A 21236-nucleotide genomic window follows, 5' to 3' on the forward strand; every position below is an offset into this window, starting at 1 on the left:
GCTATGTGAACTTGCACGTATCTAAAACTGTTGACTCACTGCTACCGCGCATTGGTGCGCCGTTGTATGTAGGGAACATGTTGATATCTGAAGTCAAGAGACCCATGCGGATCAACTCGACTGCCAGCACCGCTGCCTCTTCATGCTCTGGCTTACCCTTGAGTCCAGATATAACAGCCGCAAGAACCTTTCCCCATTGGGTTAAGTTGTGCGTCTTCTGGTCCACGTACTCACGTAAAGCGAGGAAGCGCCATATTGAGTTGTAAAGGATCTCAGTGGAGGATGCGAGTGGATTCTTGTGTTCCTTCTTAGATATGGTCTTGGCGGCGAAGTCAGCATCTCGCAAAGACAAGATGGCTGCCCCGAGGATTCCACAATCCTAGTGTTCATGTTAGTACCAGAAGAAAGTTAGTTGGGAAGATTGTTTACCTTGTATTTTCCAACGGCGTCTTTGAAGGTGGATTCCTTGACATTCCATGTGTCGACAATGGAGGGAGCTTGTGCTTCTGATGGCCTCTCGACGTGGATAGTAGTGGATGCCAATTTCCTATTTGAATCCGGAGGCGAAAACCAGTTTGTCTGCTCAAGATCGTTGTGTCGATACCAGTTGTGCAGAGAGCTGGAAAGCAGGTTTATTACCGATGTCCGCAGTGGAATTAGCTTCGAGCTCACAAGATTCCTGTATTCCGGCGAGTCTCCTCCGTCCATAGGGGGAACTTCGAATATCTCGCCAGTAGTACGCCACTGAAGGATACGTGGGCTGATGAGGCCCTTTGACATGTAGTGTAGTATTTCATCTGGTAGCCTACGACCCAGGTACTCGACTGCATCATTTGGTATAGAGGCCGGGTTCTGAGGCTCAATCTTTCCGTCCTCTGTGTAGACAGGATGGTTCTTGACAGCCAGGCGTGCCTTTTGGTACCTAGTCACATACTCTTTCCCAGAGGGCGGGACATCGTTGTTGCTAACGACAACAGAGTAGCCCGACTGACCGTTGCTCATAATCATCTTGATGGCACTGTAGGGTTTCAAAAGCTCTGCCCTATTTGGCGCATCCAATATGGGAAGTGTAGGGAGGAATGGCGTTCCAGCCAGTATGCAAGTGTCAAGAAAGATGTCTTCGGAAATCTGAGGTGCGCTGACGAACTTGGACAGATCGGCTATACATTTCTCTCGTCGTATAAAGCTGAATTGCCGCGTCTCAAAGTCCCATGATGTGATGAGCCGGGTGGCTTCGAAGATGAGGGTGTCTGACGAAGCGGCGATGGCGTGGACGTATTCGGCCTTCTCAAGATATGCCAGCTGTACATTGTTAGGCCTTGCTGTCACATCTGTGTTGTATCTGTTACCTGAGCCCAGGCACTGTATGGTGCAACCGTCCAGCGAGTCTTTTGTTCGGTAAGGATAGATTGCAATGCGCGAAAGAGGTCTTCTGGTGTGACGTATGCTGCAACCAGTCAGTACCGTATGCAAACCACGTCCTCTCCGACTGCCATACTTGACTCTCCAAACCGAGCGACTGAAGCCTCAGCCTGGTGGCTGTCGTACAAATTCCATGCATCTGCATTCACAGTCGCCTCTGCGGTCTTGTGCCCGAATGGATTTCCTTGCTTTGTAATGTCCAACCCACTAAATACAAAGTAAGGCTCAATCTCGAAACTGCGGAAAGCGGCCAGATCTTCTTCAATGTGTTGCGCCAATGCCAGTGGGAGACCTCCAAGTGCGGGGACGAGGGGCTCCTTTGCGCGGGGGTGGTTGAGAATACGCTGGTTGAGATACTCGGCGGCCTCAATGCCTACGCGACAGCCGCGCAGCTGCTCGAGCTCGCCCGTCTCGCTGAAGGCGGCCGTCCATTGCACAAAGTCGCGGATCATGGCGCCAGTCGCGTGTGTGGCTTGCCAGATAGGCGGTGGGAATGAGGGGTGGAATTAAAGAAAAGGTAGTCTAATATAAGTTTGGGAATGATACCGTGGTACTAGTGTGGTAGGACTATGGCCAGGGCAACCGTGGATGAATTGGAAGTGTTTGCGGGGTGCTTGTGTAGGGAAATTGGGAGCTCCGACGCAGCTCCACGTCTTGGCGTGTAACGTGGGAACTTTGGAATCCCTGATCAGCCGGGCGCTAGTTCAGGTACAGCGCCGCACTGCTACGCGAGTGCATGGCGTATGGAGGTGTAGTCAATGAGCGGGCGGCATACTTCAGCTGGAAAACCTTAAACTTGGAGATGGCAAGCATTACACACTCTCTGCGTAGACTTCGTTTAGTGCATCAGCCATTGGAATACGACCATTGCCCCTCACTTGTGTTATCTATACCCGTCATCCTTTCAATCTCCTATACGAACTTTCTACAAAATGTCTAGCACCGAGCACGACCAGGGTGCTATCCCGGTCATCGACATATCAAATCCATCCGAAGAGGTAGCCCAACAAGTTCTCGATGCAGCATCTAAGCATGGCTTTCTCTACATAAAGAATGATGGTGCAACCATCCCACCTCAAGACATAGACGATATGTTCAAACTTGTAGGACCAACAATCACATCATCAAACAAACAATCGAGATTGACCAAATCAGAGCAAACAATTCTTCGCCTCCCCAAAAGAACAAAAGGCCGAATACGCAATCCACTCAGACAAAGCCGGCGGCATAAACCGCGGTTGGGTATCCATGCAAGGTGAATCGCTCGACCCCCAAGGCCAAAAGGTAAGAGTAACCCCCCAAATTCCCCCTTCACCTCCACTCTCCTAACAAAACAACCCCCCTTCGTAGCAAGGCGACCCAAAAGAAGCCTTCAACATCGCCCCACCGCAACCAGCCCTCCAACCCCTCCCTTCCCCCCTCTCCTCCTCCACACCCTTGATATCCCGCTTCCAAACCTCCTGCCACACCCTCTGCACACAGATCCTCTCCCTCCTCTCCACCGCCCTCCTCATCCCCGAAAAAGACTACTTCAGCACCCGCCACGACCAATCTCGCGGCCCTTCAGGTACCATCTTCCGTCTACTGTACTACCCCAAGACATCATCGTCTGCTACGGCGACATCCGACGAAATCAGCATCCGCGCAGGCGCGCACTCGGATTACGGGAGCGTCACGCTGCTGTTCCGGCTCCCCGGGCAGGCTGGCTTGGAGCTGCTAACGAAGAACGGGGAAAGCTGGGTTCCCGTGCCTGTGAATCCCGATCCGGATGCTCTAGAGCATCCGCCTATTTTGGTTAACATTGGGGATTTGCTGTGCTATTGGACGAATGGGCTGCTCAAGTCGACGGTGCATCGTGTGACGTTTGGCGGTGGGGAGGAGAGGTATAGCATGGCGTATTTTTGTCACCCGCTGGATGACGTGCGGTTGGAGGCTGTGCCTAGTGCGTTGATTGAAGAGTTTGGGCGTGAGGGGAAGGGGGAGAAGGAGTTGAGGAGTCAGAGGCAGAGGTTGGGGTTGAGTGAGGAAGGGGAGGATGAGGTTATTACTGCCAAGGGGCATTTGGAGAGGAGGCTGAAGGTTACGTATGGGATTTAAGGTTAGGGATATAAGTGTTGTAAGAAATAGAGTCATGGTAAGTCATTATAGTGTCTAGAGACTATCTTGTCTATATGCATTTTTACCCAAAACACCCTCGCTATGCGCTCATTTCATGCTAATTTGATGCTGTACATCCAGAATGCTCCGCATACATATACAAACCACATATGCACATTTCACATGTTTCATCCTCTCCTCTTCCTGCCCGCTCTCCCTAGCAGCTCTTCACCGCCAACGTCTCTTACAACACCGATTTCCTCGACAGCAACGCTTTTCTCTTGCACAGTACCGCCGAGTTTCCGAATCATTTGCTCTCTTGCTTTAGCCGCACCTGGCGAGTCCCAGCCCAATGTCTGACTGGCCTGATATTCCTCTATCACTACAGTATTCTCGTTGTCATCATCTGCAAGTATATCACCTGAGCTTTCCCCGCCCGACGCATTGGAACGTGTCGATGTTGCCCGGCCGAGCTGACGTCGTATGCGTGTTTTTGATGTAGCCTGATCACTAGGACCAGGTGCAGTCTTACGATTGGCACGTAGTTGCGCTAGAATAGACGAGTAATCTTTCTCTTCTGCGGTTTCTCGAGGCTTGGACGCTTCTTGCGGGACTAGCGGCTCGGTATCTGGCGGAATGACAACATCCGGTCTAGGTTCCGAGCCTAAGGGTCTGGTGACTGTGGTTTGATTGTTTTTGGGTTTGCGGGACGCGGGGGCAATGAGCGACTCTGCAGATGAGCTTCTTGGCCGTGAGAAAGTATATGAATTGTTTAATGGGGTTGATGGTCGGGGTGGAGAGGCAGCATTGATTGCCTGATGGGGATGCGATGCTCCGCCATCATATGCGCTGATAATCGGATCATCATCTTGATTCAGGTTATTGCTATCTTTACTGCGAAGGGCAGACTTGTTAGCTGTTATTGGCAAGGTCGCATCGGCGGACGGTGCAAGATTAAGCCCCCCAGGCCGTTGAGGTATTTGTTGTGGTGGCTGTCTCGACGCGACGTTCGCAGTCTGCGCTTTCTGAAGAGGCTTGGATGGGCCCTCGGGAAGTGGCTCAGTATCTACGTTTGCTTGTGGCTGGAGCTTTTGCTTTGGATCCTGCGGTGGTGGCTGAGTCGTCTTATTTAATTGATATTCGTCATATGACTGCAGTCGTCCGCTGCGCAGACATGCCCACAGCCAAGTGACGTGAACAGCTGGTATACGCTTGTCCGTCGCAAATTTGATTTTTGGTGTGTTTACAGTGGGAGGATTGCAGATCACTACTGATGTCTTTACCGACAGTTGTTCATCATACGTGGCGCCTGCCAAATGAGTCAGACTGCTGCAGTAGGTGCGGTTTTTTCGAATATTCACATACCCATAAGTGTGACGACTTTGGTCACATGCAGCAATTCGATGCCGGAAAACCCCGTGGAGTTGATGATCAAGCCGGAGAACCCTGACGACGTCAGAACCAATAAGGGATTTGTGGGCCACAAACATACCACTAATGCTTAGTCTTTCAAAAGGTCGGCTTAAGACATCGTCTGCAGGATCAACGAGGCGCTTTCCATACAGGCAACGCTCGACCCACCAATTGGTGACCCAGCTTACATATGATCCGGCATGGGCCGGAAGTGCCGTCAGATCAATCTCAGCGTCATGCGGTATCACGACATAGCTTTGTTTGAGTTGATCCAATGGGAAATTGTTGAGGTCAATGACGCGGATGACTCGCGCACCATTACTCTCAAGATGTTGCCGCAAGATGCTTGTCTACCAGCATGTCAGCAGGGTCTAGAGCGCACGGGTGGGGAATGTTGGACCTTTTCTGCATCAAATCCATGTGGGCAAATGAGGCGCCCTTGGAAAATGCCATTATATCCGGAATCATTGTCAGGCTGCAGAGGCAGGGGTGGTTGCTGGGCATCTGCAGGGTCTCGAGGCTTCGACTCGGCAAGCGCATCATGTGCCAGGGTAGACGCATCTTTGGCAGGCGACACGGGTGTATGTGTGCGTGTACTTGCTCGAGTGCTTTGTTGCTTAGCAAGAATGTCCTCAGTCCACTCGTCCTCGTCGATCGGTCTCTCGAAGCTTGGCGCAGTAATGCCCGCCCATAGAGCATCACTCTGACTGCCTAACTTTGTGCTCGCTGAACGTCGCAACTTTCTTCGAAACGGATTGAGTGCCTGGCTCGGTTCGGTGTCTCGTGTGCGTTTGCCCATGGCGGGCGACATGGGCTGTCTGCGGTCCCAGGCGCCCTGGCCCCGCTCTTCGGTGGGCATGGTTGGGTTGTAGAGGGACTCTTCGAGTGCCATGCCTCTCTCGAGGCTCTGCTCCAGCCATTCGAAAGATACAATCTTCATTCTCCAATTCACAGCATGCTCGTATTTCTTGCCCGATGGCGTGGCGGCGATGAGATGGGTCACGGATTTGGTAAGGTCGCCATGGTATTCGGCGCCATTTGCGTCGATTGTCTCCTGGATACTCCGCCGTTGTTCAGCTATTGGGAGTCAGCGTGGGATAGTTGCACGTATGTGTGGGGGTGGGGGTGTACGGTTGTCGAAGCCAGTGAGGCATATCCTGAGGCCAAAAAAAGTAGGCATGCGATATTCCTTTTCCAGTGCTGCCACGTCCAGATCGTCGTCTCCGCTCATCCAGACCTCGCGGAGAGCCTCGAGCCATGCGGGGGAGAGAACCTTGACGTCGTCGCGGGACTTTGCGACATAGCGATATTTGGCGCTGTCAATGCTGCCGACGATGAGGTGGGTAACGTCCGAAGTGAGGTCAAGCTTGATGGTCGCGCCCATCTGCGCACCAATGGATGCGAGTTGAGACTGCACAGGGACATGGGGTTAGCAGGTGCGATAGAGAAAACAGGGCGGTGGTGGGCGTACGCGCTGCTCGGGGGGAATCGAGGTGCAGCAGAGGATGGCCCCAGCCAGGGGCAGTTGGCTTGTCCCTGCAGTGTGTAAGTCCATGTGGGCGAGCAGTATATGGGAGCGCCAAACGCACCATAGGCTCCATCTGTTGCGTCCATCACCGTTGTGGCGGCATGCGCAAGTCACAATGTTGTGTGTGGAAGTGAAGCGCCGAACGAGCAGCGTGTCCGAGCTAAGCCCGATTGTAGCGCGCGTGCGCGTTGCGGGGAAGTCTGGCAAAAGCGAAGTCACGTGATCCCGCCCTGGACTTGTCGGTTAGAGAATTCTCCTGGCCTTGGCGGGCTCTCGCCTCGCCTCGTCTTACGTCCGCGTCGGCGCCATCTCGCTGCTCCTTCCGCTCTGCCTCGAGCGATCTCCCCCAGGCGATCCATATGTGGCCACGCAAATGCAAGAGCAAGAAAAAAAAGCTTTTCCTCTGCCGGGTATCCACCCAGACACCCAAACCTTGATCTGACTGTTCCAGGGATGGCATCATGACGAACTGCCCTGTTCCTGAGATCGCGCATTTGGGGCGACGAGTTGGCAGTGACCTGCTCTGCTGCCGATAGCGCAACCTGCCTCCAGATTCAGCACCCCCAGATGGCGATCAGTACTGGATTGGGCCATACACTTTTCTTTTCGACACCCATGCCATGGTGGGACGCATGCCGCTGATGCCCTGCCAATACTGCGTCAACTGCCCCCGGGTCCAGGCTATGGTGCAAGCGCCGAGTGCTAGGGCACGCGGAGTACGAGTTTTGTCGGTTGCATGAGACGGTTGCGGTCGTTGGTTTGTCTGGCGGGCTTATGGCAGCAGCACTAGGTGTATACATACCATACTACTGTACGTGAACAGACTGCTGTTCCTCGTCGCATGGATGCTGTCAGACTGCGACCGTGCGGTGCCCAGGCACACAATGACCATGCCCAGGCCCGCCCAGATAGAAAGGCGGGCAATGCGGGCACTGCCATGTTGTCTCCTCCCATCAGCTGCGCGAGGATCTGGTTGTCTGCGTCCATGTCACGACTGCGTGCAACCTTGGTGGGTAGACCAAGGTCATGATCCGTCGATCTCAGTACCTTGCCGGGTGAGCCGCCGGCGTCGGTCGCTAGCCGGCAAACGGTCTAGAAGCAGATGATAGCAGTTCAGAAACCAACGCTTGCTGCTTGTCTCCAGCGCCTTGCAATCTCTGGATGCCAGCCATGATGTCATGCATCCGAGCCTCCGTCCACGCAAGCTTACTACACCTCATTTAATCCCATGCTTAGTCGATCTCCGCGGCTAGACGACTGTCCGACTCACTTCCTTGACGCGCAAATTACTCTACTACTACCACCTACATACTGTTCCTCCCTCGTCCACGCAGTCGTGCCACTGCAGAACCTACTGCGCACCCCTTCATCCTCGGCCTGCCTAGTGCCGCGACCCCCGCCGAGCAACAGCACACTGAGGAGTCCGCGTCATCCGGTTCCCTGCACTTGCGCCCCGGCATACTTTCGCCGTCTGTCCTGGCTTAGTCTGACATGCCCACCCGTAAAATGAATGCATGCTAGTTTGGGCACACCTCAAAACACTCCATGTCCCTGTCGCCCGCACCATTATTCACCTGACAAAACACTCGTCTTTACCGACAGCGCAGACGCTCAGTAATAGGGCAAACCCGCTCCCTTCCGACTCCCCGGCAACCACACCGCTCCACATTATTATAGCGGCCTGTCGTGCGGATCCCATCCCATTTACACATCACTATGCTCACCGTAGCATCTTGATACCTTGATCCTGCCCGTAAGTCCTCGCCTCATTTCCCCTTCACTGCACCCGGACCCTTTGTCTCAGTAGCGCCCAACCCACAACCTCCTTACCAAAAGCATCGACAAGGACCATGGTTGGGTTGCCTTGACCAAACACCTCTTTGTGTCCCGTTCATGACTCGGAACTATTCCATTCCTCAAGCTCTTGTATACTCTTGTCCTTTACACACATACACATACACCTACACCCACGCTCTATAAGACATCGCTCGCCGCATGCATCGCCTCATCACTTCGTTTACCTGCAATTGACACACATACTAACCCATCATCGACATGCCAGAGTACCAACCTGTATACTCTGATCGTGGCCGTTTACGTTATATTCCCGACCATCTAGAAGACCCAATAAGAACAAACCGTGGCACATTCCAAGGTCGCAATCGTCGACCACACCGCATTCACATCGCTCACGTAGGACCTGATCCCCTACTTCGCATTCAGCGACGACGAACGACTGAGAAGTCGTACATCACCGAAAAACTGGCGATCCATCACGAAGGTGCCAAACGGTTCTTCCGCTCTCTGCTTGATAACCGCCTCTCCTCCAAACCCGAAACTGCAGACCTTCCTACTCCACGCTCATCAACAAGTGGCTCTAGCAGCAACCGCAGCTCCATTACCTCAATTCCAGAGCCACGCTCCCGCGACATGAGATCGCTCACGAGAAACTCTCCCAGTGACGCCGTCGGCGCAATTGGTGGGACACTGGCCGCAACCGGCATCTCAAGACCCTCGACAGAGTCACATTGGTCCTCTGGGCGTTCATCTACCAAGAGCGCAATAAGCAGCGTGAAGTCCGTGCCTGAAGAAAAACCAATAGCTTCAGGTGGTGGCTTGAGCGTCAATGTGCAGCTCACCGAACCAGTTTTGTTTCTTCGGGGCTTTGAGCAAGCCGAGAACGGTGAGCGCAATACTGCAATGTTGCGTGGTACCCTGTGCCTGAAGATCACCAAATCAGCGAAGCTAAAGGCCGTCACTTTGAAATTCCGGGGCAAGGCAACCACAAAATGGCCAGAAGGTTGATCATGCCCCCTCCTTGTGCCTATTACAATACTGACTATCAATAGGTATTCCCCCAAAGAAGACTGAATTTGAAGAGGTGGATACCCTGATGAGCCACACGTGGCCATTCTTCAACTCTCAATTCCCGACGGCAGAAAATGGCACTGGTGCAGATCATGTGGAATTATACAAGAGTTCCGGTGGCTTGACTGGCTCGCCCAACAACTCCTCATTGAACCTCACGACAAAAGAAGCAAAACGGTTATCACTCCAAGTTAACCAATCCCGAAGCTTCGGCAAGGGTGACACCCCTGGTGGCGGCCCTTCGGTAGCACAGAAAGGTTACAGAACCTTCAATCCTGGCGAGTACATGTACAACTTTGAGCTGCCACTAGACAGTCACCTTCCCGAGACCATTGACGTCGACCTTGGTTCAGTCAAGTACGAGCTTGAAGCCACTGTCGAGCGTGCCGGGGCCTTCCGCACCAACCTCGTTGGTACCAAGGAAGTTACGCTCATCCGTGCACCCTCAGAAGGATCGCTGGAGCAAGTGGAGCCCATTGCCATCAGCCGCAGCTGGGAAGATCAGCTTCACTATGACATTGTCATCTCGGGCAAATCATTTCCGCTTGGAGCACAAGTTCCAATTGCTTTTAAGCTTACCCCACTCGCCAAGGTCCAATGCCATCGGATAAAGGTGTTCGTTACTGAGAATGTCGAGTACTTTTGCAACAACAAGCGGGTACATCGGATGGAGCCAGTGCGTAAGGTCCAACTATTCGAAAAACGTGCAGATGGCCCGCCGACGAGCACTTTCCCCGGTAGCACCATGCGGATAGTGTCTGGAGGTGGTGTCCCATACGACATGCGCGCGGCAGCTTCTCGCGGCGAAGATGTATCGGTGGAAGACCCTACCAATTTGCTGGGTAATCTCAGTGCCGACTCAAACATTGGTCCGACCGAAATGGAGTTCAATGTGCAATTGCCAAGCTGTCACAACCTCCGAGAGAAGGACAAGTCATCAAAGCTGCACTTTGACACGACGTACCAGAACATTCAGGTGCATCATTGGATAAAGGTAAGTCCACATTGAAGGGATTGTTGTCGCATATGCTAATACTCTCTTAGCTTGTCATGCGCCTTTCGAAACCGGACGCAAATGATCCGTCAAAACGACGACACTTTGAAATTTCGATTGATTCACCTTTCCACATCCTTTCATGTCAAGCTACACAAGCAAACATAGCACTGCCAGCTTACTCATCACCTGAACCTTTGATGAGCGGAGCGCGGGTACCTGAGTGCGGATGTCCCGACGCACCATCTCGCCGCCCATCTCCACCAGGCTTTGTACCAACCTTGGGTAGTATGGGCCGGCCAAGAGGCCATACCGAACCACCATTACCATCACCGGCATCAGGGATCACTCGGCCGCAGGCAGCACATATCGGCGGACCAAACGACTCTACCGTTCCACGACCAATGCATCTCCTGCGTGTACCCTCGTTCAACCCACCAGCCTTCTCCGAAATCGAGCCACCGCCGCCGCTAGAGACGCCGCCGCCGCTTTACGAGACGATTGCATCGCCTACGAACGGATTGGCCGATTACTTCTCGCGGTTGTCAGACGCATACGATTCTGACAGCGACCCTGAGCGCCGTGACCGGGCGCGTGTCGAGATACCCTTAACGCCAGGGGGCCGTGCGAACCGGAGCATGGATGAAAGGCGAACATGGCTCCCGGTCGGTCATTGAGCAACAACGACTGAGACTTATGATGTCACGCGTAACGCATCTTTTTTTACGTTCATGCACATTACTTATATTGGACGATATTTTCTCTCACTACAGTTTTAGACATGGTCTGTGCATATGACCTTATATCTGGGTATGGGCGAATTCTGGGGGGTTTGTTTTGTTGCGACCACGGGCACATGAGGCGAAAAGGCATGTTTTGCATATTCCCCATGTTAGATTTATTTCATACTTGTCCATTTCTTTACGAGGTTGAAAGTTTGCAGCCCTCGGGCGTTTAGGGGACGACTGGGATGATCCTTTTGTCTGGCGTGTTTCATAATGGTTAGCATTGGGCTTGCTTTTTTGTTATTGTTGTTGTTGACAGCATCGTCGGGCTTGGTCATTGGGCTCTTGCAAAGCCCTGCCGCCCCCGCTTCATTTTTTTCCCGTCGCCCACTGTACTTATCTCATCGACCAAGGCTGGTTGTAAATATTTTCTTCCAATCATTACACGAATCCTGCCGCAACGCAAGCGTTCACCCACTTGACCCCTCCCTGACGTGTGATCATCTGCTCGCCAAAACTTGTAGTAGGAACATATGTACGATAGAGTGGTGGTTTCTGTTCGGTCCGATAGGGGAGACAGATGAGAGCAAAAAAACCGGTGTAACATCATAACACCATGCTGGAGATGACGTATGCATACATACATTTTCCGCTCGCAAGTGGGATGTTTACATGTCACCTTGGTAAAAACTATGTATCATGGTCGTGTTGATCAACGGGCTTGATAGGCGTCACATGTCATATAGATGAGACGCGTTTCCTTGTACATGCACATACATAAAGGGGACGGAAGTAGACGCTCTCTTGGCTGCGCAGCCACTGTATTTACATCTCCATTTTATTGTTTTTTTTGGAGTTTGGTATTTCTTCCTTTCGACACGCAAATGTTACGCATCCGCATGTGTATATATTTGCTTAACCACGTAGCACACGACCCTGTAGTACTTTGCGTCAACAAAAATATCGCATGTTGTTGTTTTCAGCACTCGCATACGAGGGTTTCTATTTGGTCATTTTCTCCCGATGTCTTACGGCAAAGGCTAGCATGTCCCTAGGTTGGATGGTTGGCAGCCTTTCTTGCATGTTCCTTGTGTTGTAGCTGGCAAGAAATTACTAGACAATCAACCCAAAGTCCGGTGTTGTAAGTATAGGTATGCACTATAGGTGTATACACTACAACGTATGTACTCTATGTACATATACATCGTGGCTTGTCACTGGTGTGGCTTGGTGTTTGTCGCCCCACTTGGATGGGATATCTAAGAATGACCTGCATTCTTAGTTACCACTCTTAGGTCTGAGCTTATCGCGGCTATACCGCTCTTCAGACTGGGGATGCATGGCCTACATTGGCAACTAGTACCTGGACGGCGTCGCCGTCAGTTTGTATGGTGTTGAGCGGCTCAGCGGTCAAGGGTAAGATGCGAGCACGCGAGTCGTGTGCTACCGGTAACTACGGGCCAAGCATCGTTGCTGACCGCGCTGATCGGCTTTGATGCAGATAGAGTGCAGGGCAGCACATCTCAAGACATCATGTGATAGGCGGCCTGCAGAAGTCTTTGTCAGGTGGCTCTGCACACTGCAGATTCGATAAAGATGCGTGCGATCTGGACCGATGGACCCCAAAGAAAAGCAACAACAAGCACATTGATAGGAATGGGTTCGAAAAGCTTCGGGACTCTCGGGCATCACGGTTGGCACGGCCGTTGATATAACGGCAGTTCTCTCGGGCAATTGTCGGCATCCTATCTCTACCAAAAACGTTGAGGCTCGCGCATCTGTGGCGTAGGATAGGCGACACTCAACCTCCCCCGGACCAGTCAACGTCATTGCCAAGCGACCAAGCACTTTAGTTTCGCTGAACGGCCATCACATTATAGCCGTTGTGTCGTCCGCTCGTCGTGCTCGTCAAGCTGAATTGCCACAACAAAACTTCTGGCAACACGCAATTGCCAGGCGCCCATCGAGCAGTACCGCATTGCTTGTAACCATCCGCGCGCACCAAGAGCAAGGTGAGCGTGAAGGATCGTTGATACCTGACCGCCAGGCGCGCGCCATCCAAGCTTTCGGCTGGCACTGCCGAGACTAACACTGTGTCTGCAAGCCTTGGGCTTGAGATTTCTTGATTTCGGTCCAAGACTTTTCTGCTCTGACCCGTCAAAACAATAGCCACGCCTTTTGTCGCATTCCCCCAAGGCCGACCTGCGCTTCGTTCCCGGCCTCGTACCACCACGCCAGACGGCACTCTCGATCCACCCCCCATCAAAGGACCGGCGCCTGGGCGGATCCTCAAGTACATGCATTCGACTTTGGATCCATCTTTTTCCTACCTTGGCCGACCTTTTCGACAACGCGGCCCCGGCTCCTCACCCCCCCCCACATAACAAACCTTTTGCCCGCGCACCGCGCTTCGTACCTATACGCCGCTATACTCGGGTGGACACAACGAGAAACTCAGAAGAAAAAAAGCAAGGCTAGTCGCGCTTCATCATGGCGTGGGACCACCTGTCCATCACCAAGCCGCATCTGGTGTACTTGATTCTCGGAGGCTTCACCAGCTTGTTTATGCTGTGTTCCTCCGTCATCAAGGAACGCCTGTACATTGGTGAAGCCACGGTCGCGACAATATGTGGCATCATATTCGGTCCCCATGCAGCCAATCTCATAGATCCTTCGACTTGGGGCAACGTCGACTTGATCACTCTAGAGTTTTCACGCGTTGTCCTCGTCGTGCAATGTTTTGCCGTCGGTGTTGAGTTGCCTCGCGCATACATGGAGAAGCACTGGAAGTCGGTGGTCCTGCTACTCCTCCCAGTCATGACTTTTGGCTGGCTGATAACCAGCCTGTTCATCTGGGGCCTGTTCAACTCCCACCTCAACTGGCTCGACAGTCTCTGCGTTGCCGCTTGCGTTACTGCCACTGATCCTGTCCTGGCCTCGTCCGTTGTCGGTAAAGGCAAGTTTGCTAAACGAGTCCCCAAGCACTTGCGAGATTTGCTGTCTGCTGAATCTGGCTGCAACGATGGTATGGCATTTCCCTTCGTTTACCTGGCCATTTACCTTATCCATTACCGCCCCGACGCCAGCAAGGTTGCGTACCACTGGTTCTGTTACACAATCCTCTACGAGTGCATATTTGGTGCTTTCTATGGTGTGGTGATTGGCTACATTGCAAGACGTGCTATTAGATATGCTCACGAGCGCGACCTCATCGATCGAGAAAGTTTCCTCGTCTTCTACTTTGTGCTCGCGCTTTTCTGCGCTGGCTCAGGTTCGCTCTTGGGCATGGATGACTTACTCGTAGGATTTGCTTGCGGTGTCGGCTTCTCGAACGATGGATGGTTTTTGGAGAAGACAGAAGAGTCCCATGTTTCCAATGTCATTGACTTGCTCATTAACTTGGCTTTCTTTGTCTACTTCGGTTCCATCATTCCCTGGGAGCAGTTCAACTCCGACATCATTGGACTGTCGCCCTGGCGTTTGGTTGTGCTCGGCATCTTGGTACTCTTCTTCCGCCGTATACCAATCATGTTGATGCTTAAACCCATCATTCCGGATCTCAAGACATGGCGCGAAGCATCTTTTGCTGGACACTTTGGACCCATTGGTGTCGGTGGTTTGTTCGTTGCTATTCTTGCACGAGCCGAGCTTGAGACCGGTACCACGACGCCGTTAGCTGTATTACCTGAACCTGGTTTTGAGCATCTGAACATCATCGAGATGATATGGCCCATTACCTGTTTCTTGGTTATTGTCAGTATTGTTGTCCATGGCAGTTCGATTGCTGTCTTCACCCTTGGCAAACGTATCAACACCCTCACGATATCAATGTCGTACACACAGGGCAACGAAAACGGACCTGGCTGGATGGAACGTCTTCCCCGTATTCAATCGCGTTCTAGATCTTCCATGGCACGCCGCCCATCCGAATCATCCTTTGACGAAAAATCTGACTTTGCAGCTGCAACAGGCTTCGGTGGCTCATTTTTGCGTCGACAGAGGGAGGAAGACAACCCAAGCCGTTCAAATTCTGTTAAGCCTACGGGTAGAGGCAGGCGCTGGGATGCTGGTCATGGACCTGGCGGTCCCATTGCTCAATCTGCCATTACACCCAACAGGCGTGATGAGGGCAAGGTAGAGGCCATACCACCAGAACAAGATACAGACACGTTTGCCGATGCCATGGCCATTTCTAGTTCCAGTTCATCAAGCGCAAAGGAGAAGATGAAGATGCGCCAGCCTGAGGAAGAAATTTATCAGGAAGGCCATCAAACCGTCTTCGAAGACAAGGAAGGAAATGTTTTGGGCGTGAGGGATAGTCACGGCGAACATGGCCAAGTACGAAAGGAGCACGATATCCAGAGAGGACAAGACTTGATTACCCAGGCCGAGGTTCAGCAGGGAGTGTCTCAGAAAGAGCATGGTAGTGGACTTGAAGAAGCCCCAAGTAAGATTGAGAACGCTATCGAGCATCCTCACAAGACGTGGCGCAACCGTATGCAAAGTTTCTCAGGGCGTATGCACAAAGACGGCAAGCAAGCAGATCCTTCGAAGGCTGACAAGCCAGCTCACAAGCCTGGGCCCGCTCTCGCGTATCAATACGGTAACACTATTATTGTTGAAGACGAAGACGGCGAGGTCTTGAAAAAGTACGACATTCCAACGGCGCCAAAGAAGGGTAAGGATGGCCGGCCTGTGAACACCCGTGGTCAATCTATGGCAGAATCGTCAAGTCGCGCCGTCCAGAGTTTGAAACGCATGGGAACTCACATGGGCGTTCCAAACACTCATCACGCTGGCCCTGAGGGTTCTCAAGCTGCGAATGACAAGAAGAAGAAGGCGGCTGAAGCAGCTGCCAAGGAGCAGCAAGATGACGATTTGATTCGATTCACTGTTACCGCTGGCGGACGTCGCATGAGCAAGCTGGAGTTCATTCAACAAATGGCACAAATGAACCCCAAAGACAGAGCCAAGTTCGTGCAAAACAGCGACGTTCCCGAGGCCGTCAAGGATGCTGCACACAAGGACGCACAGGAGCACACTGCTGAGCAGCGCCGCCAAGCAGCTTCTAAGCAAGCAAACATACCTCCTGTTGTAGGCAAAGAGGGTGAGGCCGAGCTCCACAAGATTGAGTCTCCTGCAGCAGACGAATCAGGAAATGCCCGTGGTCCAGAAGGCCTGACACTGGTCGACAGCAACGATGAGCAGGTTCCTTTCCACTCTGTGCGCCAAGATCTAGAAAACTACTCCTACGGTCAAAACGGCGAGACAGCAGCAGAGCGCCGGAGACGGCAAGCAGCAGAGCAATCCTCAAGCCAGGGACCTAAGGACATCGCAACCCCTACTCCTACAACACAACAGCCCCTCAAGGAAGAAGCTGGAGAAGGAGAAACTTTCGAAGGCGAAACAGCCGCAGAGCGCAAGCGCCGTCTCGGTGCCCTGGGTGTAGCCAAAGACGACACCCCCGAATCCGACTCTGAAGATGAAGAAACCGGCGACCCCCTAGAAACCGGTCGCGGTACCCACTCACGCGCTGCCGCCGAACCCAGCAGCCAAAAGACACTCTCGCCCGCTCCTCGTACCCCCGGTATCCGTTTCGCAGACCAGCCCCGCGTGCCTACAAAAGACGAGCGCGTAGCCGAGGAAGCCCGCGAAAAGGAAGAAAGTGAGCGCGAGAAGAAGAACAACAAGCGCAAGAGTGGATTGAGTAATTTGATTGGAAGGAAGTAAAGACAAGGGGGGGGATGACGATATGACTAATATGTTATGCTGTGTTGTTGCATGGAAGATGAAGAGATGACATTTCAGTCTTCTTTTTGTTCCTCTTTCTTCTCTTCTTTTTTGGATATATATACGCATGTGTATATGTTTGATCCAGGTTTAGTATAATAGATGGTGTTTCGTTTTTATCACGCTTCGGGCGTGTGTTTATGGCGTTGTTCGTTTTTGTTCGAGGCAAGAAAAAGTAGATGAAAGTGGTCATGTTTCTTGTTTTTCTAAGAGATGGTTATGTATGAAGAGGGGAAGGAGAAAGTGGGTAAGAGGGATGCATTAGTGAAGATACTTTATACAACTCAGAAGACTTATTATCATCACGTTCGTTTGGGCATTGCATATTTGAAGTAAATTTTAATTATTATCCTCAATTCTCCATGAACAGCTCGACACCCAAGTACCATGCACGAAGATAAACCCGTCATACCAGAAAATACATCATTTTCTTCGTCATGACAAAGGTACATGAAAACTTGTCGAATGCCCCCGAATCTCCCTTGCTTTGATATGCCTTTCTAGCAGTTTGAGCACGACAAGCTAGTTGTCGGCATCAAAGGCCATATCCCGAGTAGATCTCCCGCCCTCAGCAGGAGCCTTGCCCTTGGTAGACTCCTTCTTCTCGGCAGCAGATGCCTTGTCATTACCAGCAGGACCAGCACCAGGAGGCAAATAGCGACCCATGGCACCCAAATGATACGACCTCTTGACTGGATACGTAAAACGCTCCCCAATCTGCATATCATACGTGATATTACGCGGCTTTGGGTTCGCAAGCGCAGCAATAGCCTGGGCGGGGGTGAACGTGATGGCGATGTGATCGAGCTGGGCAGCACGCTTGATTTCCTTTTCAGACTTCTTCTTGACGACTACTACCTCTTTCTGCTTGCCTTTGGGATCTGGGTTGGACTTTGCGTGCATGCCGCCAATGACGTCCTTGTCTTCGTCAGACTCTAGCGTCAGGTCAATCATTCCATATACCGGTCTTAGGGAGAATTTTATGGGGGGTTCAGTACTGGTTGCACGGCTGCCCGTTGATACGGTCGTCGTGGGTGACGTTTCTTCATCCGCCATGGTAAGGTCAATGGTCTCCTTGGGCTGGATGGGAGCCTTCTGCGATTGGGATGATGGCTGCGGCTGCGTCGTCAGCTTGCTACCTTCTGAGCGAGACCGCTTCTTTCCCTTTGGAGGGGCAGAGCCAGAAGGACCGGAGCTCATGTTTGAATGATTGTTCGACTTGACGAGGGTTGAGGTATGGCGAGACTGCGGCGTGGAGGGTTTGGTTGTTGTCAAGTAAACAAGGCGGGGTAAGATAAACATTCAAGTTATTTACTGTGGGCGATGAGTGGTGAAGGGTGAATGTACCGCTTGGGCCACCTGCAAACGCTCGAGTGAAAGGTATATGTGGTAGTGACCACTAGTACACGACTGGACTACCATATTGAAGTTCGTCAAGGCCGCCTTCGTTTGCCTTTTTGCTTCCCTTTTTGAGACTTGGACGTCTCTGGCTGTGATGGACCTTGTGCTGAAGGCTGCTGGGGAGCTTGCTGGGGAGCTTTTTTTGCCTTTGACCCTCGTTGTCGGGGCCGAGGGCCAGGTTTTGGCGGTGAGATACGTGCTTGACCCGGCCTGTGGTACTCAAAAGCCTCCAGTAAGCCAGGGTGCATGTCTGTGTATCTATATAGCTGACCCCCAATGGTACGGAGATATTTGTCGTCAACCTCGGTGAATCGCTTGCCACTATTCACCCCCCAATTGAAGATATAGTCACGTGCAGGATTATGTGCTTCGAGATCGGTTCTTATGGCTTCGTCTATAACAACAGGTTCATCGCTGGTGGCGCTGCTCACCGTCGGTGGACGAGAGGCTGCGGACGATGCAAGGGATATGTATGCGCCAGAGTCTGGGGTAGTGTCTTCATGAAAGAGGCCGTAATGGGTACGGAACGTCAATACACTGAGCGGGAACTGAGACAAGTACATTTCCTTGTAGACAGCGACCGCAGCAGGTATCGTGAACATGACTGTTGGCCTAGGGTTTTTCCTCCTGCCATGTGTGGGCAAAGATTCCTCAATGTTGATGGAAATGTCTTGGGTATCCTCCAAATCCTCGTCGTCGTCGAGTATGTCCGAGTCTGTCAGGCTGTCGTCGTCGCTATAGCTGTCGCTTCTTTGGGTATGTCTTTCGTCTATGCTGTCCATATCATAGTCTGGCCTTGCCCGATATAACGCCTCGAAATTGTTGCCGCCGCCGCTCAGGGGTATAAAGTCTTGCTCTTCCTGATCCCCATTGTTCTTTCTGCCGCGTGCAAATCGACCGCCGCCATTGTGTTGTTGGCCGCCACGCCCTCGTCCCCTTCCTCCGCGTGCTCCTCCTCGCTCTGCTTTCCTCGCGTTGTGGATGGCTTTTTGGCGTGCTTTGTGTCGGATCGGGGGCGGCCCTTGTGGCTTTGTGGATTTGGACTTTCGATTCTCAGCTGCAGTGGCGCGCCGTCTCTGGCATGGGCGCGGCATAGCGGCAGCGAGTGTTTGTGTGCGAATTGCTGGTTGCAGTTGTGCGATAGACGTCAGACTTTACGACGCTCGGCCCCTCCCAAACTGGGATTCTGAGATTGCTCGCTTTGTCCCTGGCGCACATCCAGGTACCGCGCGACCATGATGCAAATCCTACAGACAGTAATAATTTTACGTTGAAAATAATTGCGAGTGACAATTTTTCTTAAGAATGATATTTATTTAGAAATACCTGTCGTTTTGGCGATACTTCTGGAACCTGTTTCGTGGCAATAATTGACTCCTTTCCTTTACCAATGGCAAATGCACGAATTATGCATCAACCGGCTCTATGCATTATCAAAGGAAACTGGGACCCTTTGGTCGGTGCTGGCCCTCCAATTCTAGAGAATGGTGAGAACAAGCCAACTGCCATGTACACATAACTCGATTTCACGTGGGAACGAGCAAATCCTACCTTGAACATAAACAGCGCAAGACTCTTATGCACTCAGCTATGTCAATTCACAAAGCAAATCTGCCTTGCCTGTCGTCTAAGCCACACACCTCTAGGACTCTTCCCGGGGTCTTTTTCATTTCGCCATCCCAGCACTCCCAAGACACTCATCTTCCTTCAAGTCCCACCCAAAACCACGCCGCACTTGACCAAATTTTCTGAATCCCATGCAAACATAAGGAACCCCCCCCCCCACTTAATGTTGCTCCCTGCGGCTCTGCAACGCTTTTCATTGCACAGAGCGGACAAGGCAGACCCGTTTATTTAGCGCCCGCATGTATTTTACCCGATACCCGCGCCGCAACCCCGCATGTTGCAACCGCCGCACGACCGCATTGGGTGAGTAAAGGAAGTGATCCGAGTGATAGAAATAGGATCTTTATGAGATGATCAATTTGGTTGCTGGGGTTAGGGGGCGCGAAAGGAAGCGGCGCGGTTGGGGGTTGGAAAGGTTAAGATGGGTGCGGAAGGAGCAATGGAGGGAAAGGTACTTGCTACTTGCTTTTACTACCAATTGCGCTGCATCACTGTTGCTAGATTCGCATTCAGATCTTGCTTCAAGCTTAATCTTTGTTTGCTTGATCCTCTATTATAAGAAGTTCTTCTTTCTCCTACTCTTTTGTATCAACAAAATCCATCCAGTCGCGCGAATCGACAAACTACCCATACTATCACCACCACCACAAACCATCTCACACAACCCCCAACACCATGCACACCACCACCACCCTCCTCACCCTCTTCCTCACCACACTCACAGCCGCCCACCTCCTCCCACCCCAACCCCCTCACCCTTACATCCTCCCTCGCGCCACCACCCCATCACCCCAAGACCACTGCACCTTCACCCTCTACCACAAACAAATCTCCTCCAACCCCCGCAAAAACTACATCTACCTCCCCACCATCACCGATCACGCAAACGGCCTCGTCATCGACATCGCAGCCACGAAACCGGCGACGGAACGTAATTCGTACACAAGGCTGTCGGCGACGCAGAAGTATGCTGTTAAGGGGTTGTTGGGGGGTGAGGCGTTGACGATTAGTGGCCGGGATGGTGGGAATGGGTTGGGGTTTGAGATGGGGGGGTTGAAGTGGGAGGCTGATGGGAAGAAGGAAAGGGTTGAGGGAGGCGAGGCGGGGTGTCAGGTAGGGGAGTGGGTAGAGAGTGGGTTGGTTAATAGAGTGAGTTCTCCTGATCAATATTATGCTGGAATTTAGGAGAGCAGGTGCTAATACGGTTATAGGAACGAAAAGTTGAGTGTGCGTTTCCTTGCGGGAAGATTGAAGAGGAGGGAGAGAGGGAGGAGTTGAAGTAGGAAAGTGCAAGTGTGGATGGAGAATTGAAGGTCCTATATCACCAAGCTGCGAGATGAGTGTGTGATCGTAACTGTACGATATGATGTTG

At 52.2% G+C, this 21236-nt stretch overlaps 8 protein-coding genes across 8 annotated transcripts; 4 read left to right on the forward strand and 4 right to left on the reverse strand.

Moving 5' to 3' along the window:
* Positions 1 to 2354: 2354 nt before the first annotated feature.
* Positions 2355 to 3519, forward strand: COCVIDRAFT_108444 (hypothetical protein; the record flags this gene model as incomplete). The annotated part of the gene is made up of 3 exons (XM_014697665.1): positions 2355 to 2525; positions 2578 to 2706; positions 2773 to 3519. 3 exons carry the CDS (start codon positions 2355 to 2357, stop codon positions 3517 to 3519), a joined length of 1047 nt encoding a protein of 348 aa, XP_014553151.1.
* A 188-nt stretch (positions 3520 to 3707) lies between these two features.
* COCVIDRAFT_40793 (hypothetical protein) lies at positions 3708 to 6546 on the reverse strand (the record flags this gene model as incomplete). The annotated part of the gene is made up of 7 exons (XM_014697666.1): positions 3708 to 4828; positions 4885 to 4965; positions 5012 to 5282; positions 5333 to 6009; positions 6064 to 6343; positions 6404 to 6468; positions 6522 to 6546. 7 exons carry the CDS (start codon positions 6544 to 6546, stop codon positions 3708 to 3710), a joined length of 2520 nt encoding a protein of 839 aa, XP_014553152.1.
* A 1969-nt stretch (positions 6547 to 8515) lies between these two features.
* Positions 8516 to 10999, forward strand: COCVIDRAFT_29600 (hypothetical protein; the record flags this gene model as incomplete). The annotated part of the gene is made up of 3 exons (XM_014697667.1): positions 8516 to 9260; positions 9310 to 10322; positions 10373 to 10999. 3 exons carry the CDS (start codon positions 8516 to 8518, stop codon positions 10997 to 10999), a joined length of 2385 nt encoding a protein of 794 aa, XP_014553153.1.
* A 1897-nt stretch (positions 11000 to 12896) lies between these two features.
* Positions 12897 to 13310, reverse strand: COCVIDRAFT_108410 (hypothetical protein; the record flags this gene model as incomplete). Its single annotated transcript, XM_014697668.1, has 1 exon — positions 12897 to 13310. One exon carries the CDS (start codon positions 13308 to 13310, stop codon positions 12897 to 12899), a length of 414 nt encoding a protein of 137 aa, XP_014553154.1.
* Positions 13311 to 13537: 227 nt separating this feature from the next.
* COCVIDRAFT_108409 (hypothetical protein) lies at positions 13538 to 16777 on the forward strand (the record flags this gene model as incomplete). The annotated part of the gene is made up of 2 exons (XM_014697669.1): positions 13538 to 15742; positions 15794 to 16777. 2 exons carry the CDS (start codon positions 13538 to 13540, stop codon positions 16775 to 16777), a joined length of 3189 nt encoding a protein of 1062 aa, XP_014553155.1.
* A 582-nt stretch (positions 16778 to 17359) lies between these two features.
* On the reverse strand, positions 17360 to 18037 carry COCVIDRAFT_29602 (hypothetical protein; the record flags this gene model as incomplete). The annotated part of the gene is made up of 1 exon (XM_014697670.1): positions 17360 to 18037. The coding sequence occupies one exon, from the start codon at positions 18035 to 18037 to the stop codon at positions 17360 to 17362; it is 678 nt and encodes a 225-aa protein (XP_014553156.1).
* Positions 18038 to 18270: 233 nt separating this feature from the next.
* COCVIDRAFT_108496 (hypothetical protein) lies at positions 18271 to 19332 on the reverse strand (the record flags this gene model as incomplete). Its single annotated transcript, XM_014697671.1, has 1 exon — positions 18271 to 19332. The coding sequence occupies one exon, from the start codon at positions 19330 to 19332 to the stop codon at positions 18271 to 18273; it is 1062 nt and encodes a 353-aa protein (XP_014553157.1).
* Positions 19333 to 20539: 1207 nt separating this feature from the next.
* COCVIDRAFT_18924 (hypothetical protein) lies at positions 20540 to 21147 on the forward strand (the record flags this gene model as incomplete). Its single annotated transcript, XM_014697641.1, has 2 exons — positions 20540 to 21013; positions 21076 to 21147. 2 exons carry the CDS (start codon positions 20540 to 20542, stop codon positions 21145 to 21147), a joined length of 546 nt encoding a protein of 181 aa, XP_014553127.1.
* Between the last annotated feature and the right edge of the window lie 89 nt (positions 21148 to 21236).

This window comes from Bipolaris victoriae (genome assembly GCF_000527765.1).
Source record: "Bipolaris victoriae FI3 unplaced genomic scaffold scaffold_93, whole genome shotgun sequence".
In the NCBI taxonomy this organism is placed as follows: Eukaryota; Fungi; Ascomycota; class Dothideomycetes; order Pleosporales; family Pleosporaceae; genus Bipolaris; species Bipolaris victoriae.